At 52.7% G+C, this 9,023-nt stretch overlaps 1 protein-coding gene across 1 annotated transcript; it reads left to right on the top strand.

Annotated features, from left to right (window-relative positions):
* Window positions 1-875: 875 nt before the first annotated feature.
* LOC309675001 (uncharacterized protein) lies at window positions 876-4,001 on the top strand (the record flags this gene model as incomplete). Its single annotated transcript, XM_082487202.1, has 7 exons — window positions 876-1,008; window positions 1,196-1,227; window positions 1,505-1,558; window positions 2,153-2,203; window positions 2,674-2,703; window positions 3,756-3,803; window positions 3,915-4,001. 7 exons carry the CDS (start codon window positions 876-878, stop codon window positions 3,999-4,001), a joined length of 435 nt encoding a protein of 144 aa, XP_082343328.1.
* Window positions 4,002-9,023: the final 5,022 nt, after the last annotated feature.

The following is a 9,023-nucleotide window of genomic DNA, read 5'->3' as shown; positions in this document are numbered from 1 at the left end:
CGTCTTAACTGGCCGCGGCGGCGTTTTTCCTTGCCCTTGGCAGATAAACTCTTATAGCTCCAGGCTGCGTGGGAGCATCCCCGCTTCGCCGTGCTTCGCCTGGGCCCCCCCCCCCTCGCTTGCGTCGCTTCGCCTAGTGCCTCAGCCATACGTTGGGGGGGTGTGTGGGTGTTATTTTCCTGCCTCTGCCGTTACCACCCATTTATTTTTGATTTTTTTAATTTTGGGTTTGAGCCACCCCAGCGCGGCAGCGGCTGAGGCTCTGACCCCCGCGGTGATGCCCACTCACCCCGGTGGTACCCCATCTCTGCCGGGTGCGCCCGGGGAGCTGGGACCTGGAGCGGACAGGCTGTGGATGCACAGTGGCAGCCCGGGAAGGTCAAAATCGGCCTCCTGAGCTGAGCTGCCGAAGAACAACTGCTGCCGCTTGGCTTCACCGTCTCCAGCATCCCTTGGCATCGCCGGGGTGGCACCGAAATCCCCCACCTGCCTCCAAAGAGTGAGGGAATATTTGATCTTTCGCTTCCTGCATGGCATAGGGCTGCTACTGGCAGGACGGAGCTCGTGCCACCGAAGCGAAGGGGAGCTGGGTGTCACCTGCTGGTTTATGGTAACGGCGTCCAGGGCAAATTCCCTTCCACGGCAGCAGCTTTTATGGTGGTTATTTAGTGGGGCTGCAGGGAGGACGTTGTGGAGCTCCACAGAAAGTTTTCCAGACCCGATCTTTATCCCTAAATGATAAAGCCAGCACATTTCCTCGTTTCAAGAGCAAATGGAGGCTGAAGGTTGGTCTGGATTTGCCACAGATGGGCGATGGGGTCTGCTGGAGTCATCTGCCACTGCATTTGTCTGAGCCTCATGCCTCGTTGAAGAAGATGGGGTGGATTGCTACCAAAACCGATGGCGCCGGGCGCTTGGCGAACGGGGTCGGGGCTGAGCGCTTGTGCCGGTGGGACACCTGCGCAGCAGAGCCGGGCGTCCCCGCCATGGCAAGGGCAAGGGCCACGGGTGACGTTAGAGAAAATGAATTTTTAATCACCAGCCTCCCATCCTAAGTAACCTTATAGCCTCCGGTGGCCTGGCCAAAGGCAGGGAGCGATGCCAGCGGGCAGGGAGGCGGGTAAACGCCCGCTCGCGTGGAAGCGCGGCAAAGGTCTGACGGATCTGCTCATGTGTTTCCTGTTTTGTCTTCCAGCGGAGCCGAGTCCCTCTCTTCAGATGAAAAAGGTACGGTAGTTTTGGGAAATGCGGCACGCCAAATGGGTTTGTTATGAGAAATGCCCATCCTCTGGAATGGAAGTGTCAATTTGGTAGCGGCTGGCTTTAAAAAACGCGGTGTAATGTTTGATGGATAAGAGCTTTGATATTTTTTTTTATACCGCTTTTTAAAATTCTTCTTCCTTTGCTATTCGTTCCCTTTCTCTGACCTGCATAGTCCAAGAAGGCCAAGAGAAGAGTTCAATTTTTTCCAAGCTTATATCCCCCGCCTGCTTTTCTCTTGCAGAGGTGGCGGCCGGCGGTGCGGAGGGAGAGGGCTCGGCCGAGGAGCACCCAGTGGGTGAGCACACCCGTGGCTGATGGCTTTCCCTGCACGTGGGGTGGCGTGGCCAGCCTTGCACCCCCCCTTTCCCCGCACCGTGATAAAACCACGGAGTAAACACTGCTGCAACTCCTCAAGTCGCTTGCTTTGCAATACTGGTTTCTCTTCAATTCACATTTGACAGAATAATTTATTAAACCCGTGTTTGGCACATCCCCACGAGTCACGTTACTGGTGGGACGCACCGGCTCCCACCGATGCTGCTCCCACCTCACGTGCGTGTCACGGAAAAGCATAATTTAACTGGGTGAACTGGGATGTGCCGAGGGCGAAGCTCCAAAATAGCCCCAGGTCGTATGGAACATTAAAACTGAGCATCTTGAACACCACAGGTGCCCCTCAGAAGGGCCTGGGTGACCCCTAGGTCTCCCCTGACGCTGGGATTTGATGCTCTGATGCTCCGCTCTGCCTCAGTATTTTTTCTACTCGGTTACCTTATCTAACTTACCGACCAACCTGATGCATTTAAACTTCTAGTTGTATCCTTTTACTTACCTGTGGCGTTGCTTTATTTCATTCTGCCTGTGACTAACGGGGTGTCATTTTGTTAAGAGGAGGACGGTTCCGAAAACAGCTCCGGCAGTAGCTCGGAAGAGGAGTCAGGTGAGCATCGCTTATTTTCTCCCTTTGGAAAATGTACGTTCGGTTTCAACCATCTGCTTTCCATGGGGATAGTCTCAGGGTTATTGTATAAGGGTGATAATTCAGTGATTGCACGCTGAAAAGCAGAACGCTGGTTTTTCGGGGCGCACGATTTCCTACCCGCTCAGTTTTGAGCGGAGCAATAACAGAGGAGGAGCAGCAGCTAACGTCGCTTTAGCCTCGTAGACACAATACATGCAGATGTTTTTACGCCACAGTAGTTGTCCAAACACCGAGAGGCTATAAATCTGCTTAAAAGTTGGCAGCAAAAGTGGCAAAACAGGATGGACAGGAAAAGAATTGGAGGAAGGGTTTGCTGTTGATGAAAAGCCTGCGGGTTTGCGCTTCCACGGCTTACACCGCCAGCAGTTTATTCTGGTTTCATGCATGATAGTCGCTAGTTAAATAATTACAAAGCTTTTTCTCGTCAGATGCGGAGGAGTCGGATGGAAGAAGGTCGGGTGAGTGCGCTTTGATTTTGCTCCCTATGTCCGCCTGGCGAGGCACGAGGGAGCCGGCGCAGAGGGGCGATGCACCGGGGCAGCGACGGGCGGTGGCCGGCGGGTGATGTAGTGCCGGCCCGGCCGTCACCTCCGTGCTTTTGGGTTAAACCCCTCGCTAGAGAGCACACCCGGGGAAAGGGGGGTGCGTGCACCGTGCTCCCGTTTGCAAACGGAGCCCCGGCGCAGGGAGATGCCGCTCGGAGCCGACGGTGGCCCCGGGTCACCGCAGCTGCCCCGGGACCGAAATAGCATCACTGCGGGCAGGGAGCCAACGCGCTGGCGGGGGTTTGCTTGACGTTTTCCAGGCCGTTCGCTGCAGCCATACGTTTTTTCTGCCCGTTCCCGCATCTGCCTGCCCAGGGGAGGGTGTTGATGTCCCAGGGTGACTTCGGGACGGACGGGGAGCGGGAACCAGCGGCGCAGCGCCCCGTGTCCCCGCGCGCCGGCCGCCAGCCCCTCCTCGCGCCTTGTCACAACAGCTCTGCCGCGCGGCTTCTGCGAAATCCGCCCCTCGGGCTAAAAGCTTTTGCCCCGTGCATCAGCTCTTGCTTGCTTTCAGTTGGCTAAGGAGGATTCAGGCACTTTTAAATCATTTTCGGGACAAATACGCCACTTTAGCGCGGTGACCTGCTCGCTGGGAAGCGCCGTTGCCAGCTTCCGCGCCGGGTGGGCGAACTTTGTACTGGGCACGAGAAAACACATCCCGGGGGATGAATCTTTGGTTTTTGTTTTTTTTTTTTTTTTTCCTAACACCTGTGCAAATTTCCAGTAGTTTGGGCAAGTTATGAGATCGGACAGATGTGGCATCCTGACGTTCAGCTTCACCCCCACGCCGGGCAAAGCCTGCCCGCGCGGGCGTGCAAGTGCGCGTGCAAGGACTTAGTCTTAGCGGCATTCTCCTTAGGTGTTTTTTAACGTAAGCAAATTAAGCGAGTGGGTTGTCCTTGCGGAATACGGGAGCAGAAACCCGCTGGAGGCTGAGGTATTTGCTGCAAACTTCTTTTTTGTAGATGAAGAACAGGAGGAGAAGGAATTGCCACCGCACTGCAATGAATCAGGTAGGAACAGATCTCTTGAGGGCTGTTTTTTGTTTATTTGTTATTTTTTTTTTTTTCCGAGCATTTAATTACTTCGCTTTTAACGAGCTGATCTCCCCGTGTTCTCACTAGGAGCGAACTGTCTGCCCCTCTGCGAGCATTGCAGAAATGAAAACGTACGTTTGTATAAAAGACCCCAAACCCGCATATTTCGCATGAGGTCATCATGCAAATTGTAATTCTGCGCTCTCGTCGCCTTTTTAAATACGTAATTTTCTTTTATCTGTATAGAACCAGAAGGAGCAAGTGACCCCCAGGAGACTTTCTGGAGGACAACATGTGTATGTTTTATTTAATATAACGGGTATACATTTATATTGTTCTCATCAAGTTACTTCTCCGTTCGATTTAAGTGGGAAAAAGACTAATTTGCTGCACAAATACATTTGGAGTTGTAACGGATGCCCCCAAATCCTTAAAAATAAACAATTTGGAGCAGCTTCCCATGCTGCCTCTAGATCCCGGTCCAAGAAAGCTCTTAGGACGGCTTCCTGCCTGCCTCGTCTCGCTGCAGTAATTAACATCAGGCTCGTTTTGCCGTGCTTTTGGAGTCTGGACGCACACGAGGGGTCTTGCCCTGCTTGGCAGGAACGCTCCTCCCCCCCATTGGCACTGACCTTGCATTTTTCGTTGGACGCCGGCCTTGGGCTCCCTCTCTCTGCCTTGGAAGTTGTCGTGACTGTGCGATGTCGGTGCTGTCGGCGTACGGTGTTGGCCCCGACGTCGATGGGTACCGGGGCTGAGCCCTTCGTGTGAAAGCAGCTGCTTCGTTTGCAGGAAACCTTATGCAAAACGGTCGTTACAGCAATTTTGCATGCACCGGCTGGGCCCTCCCGGCCAGTTTTTAACACTCCGGCGACGGTTTAAACATAAAGACTGGAGAGAAAAAAATTGTGGCTTCTGTGTTATTCAGATAAAATGCTCTGCGCTTCATGGGAAGGGAGTTTCTCTGTTATCCTTTGCAAACCACATTTTTATGGTGTTTACTAGGCGGGGGAAACTAAACTAACCAGGTCACTCTTGCCCACGGCAGGGTGCAGCTGGACGCAGAGGGGACTTACCAGTGCAGCCTCACGGGCTTGATTTTCGAGGTCACGGAGGCCGTCAAAATCACGTATTCCCTCTTATCCTGGAGCAAATACGCCAACCTCGTGGAGAAGCCGTGGATCGTGGGCGGCCCCCTCTTCGACGTGCGCTGCGACTCGGCCCGCGCTCTCGCCTCCATCCAGTTTCCCCACTCCCTCTGCCTGGGCGGTGAGTGGGGGCCACCGGCCCGGCGGGCGCGGGAGGTTGCCGCCTCCCCGGGCGCGGGAAGCGCTGAGACGGCTCCGTGTCCCCCGCAGATCATGGCGCTGGCGTGGCCTTCAAGGTTTTGCACATCAAAGGCAACGGCGCGGCCATCGAGCCCTCCGCCGACTACTCGACCTCGCACGTGAAGTGGCTGGTGAGCTCCCTGTCACCGGTGGGACCCCTCATCCAGAGCCAGGAGCCCGTGCAGTACCACGGCGCCGTCATCCTCTACAAAGTCGTCGACCAGCATCCCTCCTTGTCCTTTCGGGTCTACGTGGCTACAAACAACGACTCCTTTATAAAGGTATGGCTCGCGCCGGGGGTGCAGGGTGGCGCGGCGTGTCAACACCGGCAGGGCTGGTTGTGGGATTGCTGCGTGGAGGATGGGGTGCGGTGAAGAGATGCTCTTCTCTCGCCCCAGTGTTTGCATGCAGTAGTAATATATATATGTATATGTAATGAGAGTTCCATACGGAAAAGGTCTGCCAAGTTAGGATATGATACTTAAGCAGCTATAGCGGCCCGCGTGCTCGCTCACAAGCTGCTGGAGAAAAAAACTACGTCAGAAACCTGTTTGCCACCAAAATCCATGGAACCCAGGATTTATACCTGAAAGGGCTTCTTGTCTTCTCACCCGTTCCCCGCTACAATACGTAGGCGAACACTAGGAGAGGACTGCGAGAAATAACCTTCCTTTTATTCAGGTTGCAGACAGAATCCCAGACCGGAGGGGGTTGGAAGGGCCCTCTGGAGCTCCCCCAGTGCCACCCCCCGCCAGAGCAGGGGCACCTCCAGCAGTGGTACAGGACACCTCCAGGCGGGTTTGGAATGGCTCCAGAGGGGGAGACTCCCCCCCTCTCTGGGCAGCTGTGCCAGTGCTCTGCCGCCCCCACAGGAGAGAAGTCCCTCCTCGGGTTGAGATGGAACTTCCCATGGTCAAGTTTGTGCCCATTCCCTCTTGTCCTGTCACTGGGCACCACTGAACAGAGACTGTTCCCATCCCCCCGGCACCCGCCCTTGAAGGAGTGATAAGCATTGATAAGATCCCCCCTCAGTCTTGTCTTCTCCAGACCAAAAAAGCCCCAAGTCCCTCAGCCTTTCCTCATCAGAGAGATGCTCCAGTCCCCTCATCACCTCCGTAGCCCTTTGCTGGACCCTCTCCAGCAGTTCCCTGTCCTTCTTGACCCGGGGAGCCCCGAACTGGACACAGTGCTCCAGATGTGGCCTCCCCAGGGCAGAGCAGAGGGGGAGGATGACCTCCCTCGACCTGCTGGCCACACTCTTCTTGATGCCTCCCAGGATGCCATTGGCCTTCTTGGCCACCAGGGCACATTGCTGGCTCGTGGGCATCCTGTTGTCCCCCAGGACTCCCAGGTCCCTCCCTGCAGAGCTGCTCTCCAGCAGGTCAGCCCCAACCTGTACCGGTGGAGGGGGTTATTCCTCCCCAGGTGCAGTACCCTACACTTGCCCCTGTTGAACTTCATAAGGTTCCTCTCCGCCCAACTCTCCAGCCTGGCCAGGTCAGACCTCTCCTATCTAATGTCACCCACGCAGCACAACAGCGGAAGAAGTTTATTTGAGCTATTTTGAGGATGGTGTTTAGTGCCCAGCTTTCTGTGAAGTTTGCCCTGGGGAACAGGTCACGGCCATTTCATAGAGGTGGGGACGCAGAAAAGCCCAAGGAGCCCCGTTAGCACAGGTCCTAAATGTTAATTCCTTTACTGAAGCGAGTAACCTTTAAGTCGTGTTTTTACATTTTAGGATATCACAAGAGCCGTAAAACATTCCAATAAGAAATTCATTAAAATTGACAAGCCCCCTGTATGCCAAAAATTACTACAGAAAGGCAAGAGGTATAGATTGGTTTGTGAGCCAGAAGCTGAAATAACTCCAGAGGTAAGTCCTGTACACCACCCTCGTTTTGTGCGTTGCAGCTTCATGAGAAACGTGGTACAAAATGGCTTTTCCTGCACTAGAATTAAGGGCATTTTTCACCTTCAGTTGCCATTGCCTCTTAGAGCCTGAAAATTTTGGGATGAAATCCTGACGCTAAAGTCAGCGGCAAAGCTCTGGGGAGACTGGAGTTGGGCTCAGATTTGCGCCAACAGCCAAATACCTCTTCTTATAGTTTACGTTTTGGGTAAATATTTATTTTTAACGTTTTTACGTTGTACAGGAAATTGAATTTGTTGATGGATCTCTCTTGAAACTAAAAAGTTACATTGAAGTCTATTTGGAGAAACCCGACGACTTCACCTTGTCTTTGGTTGAGCTGGAGTCCGATGCGACCGTATGGAAAGCGAAACTACGCGAGAGTGAGTCTTTGCTTCCCCCACCACTAGTTTGTTTTGGGCTGAAAAGCTGCAGGAGTTGGGGTATAATTCAACCCTTCGATACACTGAAATTCCTGCTGTGAAAATGGCGAGGTTTGGAGCTGGAAGCGAAGCGAAGAGCTCCAGGGGCTGTCGCGTAGGGGATGTTGCAGTAACCGGCTGTGCGGGAGGATGCGCCGCTTTAGTTTTTTCTTACTGGGAATAATATGCAATCTTTATTGCATATTATAGACGGCGTGCTGCGGCATGTTGGATAAAAGGGGGAAAATCATCTCATGGGATAAAAGCTTAGCTCGGCGGCCGGAATCCACCCAGCAGCTTGGTTTTGCGCCCGCGAATCGTGGGATGTAGGGCGTAGCAATGGCAATTCCGACCTCACCTCTTGTTTCCTCTGAAAAACCCTTTGCCAGGTGACTGGATACATTACGATCAGAACAAAAACGAGCAGAAAAGAAGCGCGGCCGGTAAGTCGACGTGAAGCGAGGTCGGGGACCGGTTGTTGTCTGTGTACCTCGCGGGCTGTGGTAGCTCAAGCCATGTGCCAGAAGTCCCATCACCTCTCCCTTGCTTCTTAGGCGTCAAAAAACGGAAACCAGCCCTCAGCATTTCGGAAGAAGACGAGCTCTGCAGCAAAAAGCAAAAGACCGGCAACACTACAGGTAGAGCGTTTCCGTGTCGTTTAAAATAACAGGTTTGGGTTTGTTTGTTTGGTTGTGTTTTTTTGTTTTTGTTTTTTTTTTGTTTTTATCCCGTGATTTGAACTTTCTTAAAGACCATGGGAGGGGATATAAGAGGGGAAAGCGCTGCTTTTGTAGATACAGGATTTGTTACCTACGTTTGTATGTTTTGGTCCATTTTCGTTCATTTGGTAAATAAATGGGGAGAAGCAGTGAGGAAATTTGATTTGTAAGGGTCAGCCAAAACGGTATTGTCTTCTAAGACTGGGCAATAGTGGCTGTTTTTGAAAGAATTTTCCGCTACATGTCCCAGATTTTGCATTTCGGGTATCTCCTGAGCCGTAACAGGCTGAGTTTTTCTGATTAAAAAAAAAAATAAATCAGTTCCCTTTTATTGTTGACATGTGATATCCTGATGGTCAGAAGTGCTTGGTGTCTGGGAGCTCCAACCCAGACACGACTCGTTTACTAATAGTTCCTTGGAAAAAATACAGAAGAAATAATTGCAGTTCAATAAATAATGAGAGGGGGGAAAAAAAAAAAATAAAAATCAGCAAAAGTAACCACGTAGCCACCAGAGGGAGAGCTTCCATCCCTCAAAACCTCAGTTCTGTGTGTAATTGGTGATGGGGAAGGAAAGCGGCTCAGTCTGCGTAAGAGCACGGGCTGAGGCTTCGGAGCCGTTGTAATTAAAGGAAAAATCAAAGGTCACCTTTGTGGAGCAGCTGTAGGTTTCGGGAACGGCAGACGTCTGAACTTGCGGGGACCTAACGAGTGCTTCGTGTGGCCTTAGCGTTGCACGCCTCAAAGTCTCTGGGTGTTTGGTCGCCCTAATGTACCACGGGAGGTTCTGCTGGGTGAGTAACTGCTTAGAAATGGGG

This window comes from Vanellus vanellus (assembly GCF_965231255.1).
Source record: "Vanellus vanellus genome assembly, chromosome: 8".
Lineage (NCBI taxonomy): Eukaryota > Metazoa > Chordata > Aves > Charadriiformes > Charadriidae > Vanellus > Vanellus vanellus.
The sequence above is the reverse complement of the archived record's forward strand: the minus strand, read 5'-3'. Positions and strand labels throughout refer to the sequence as shown.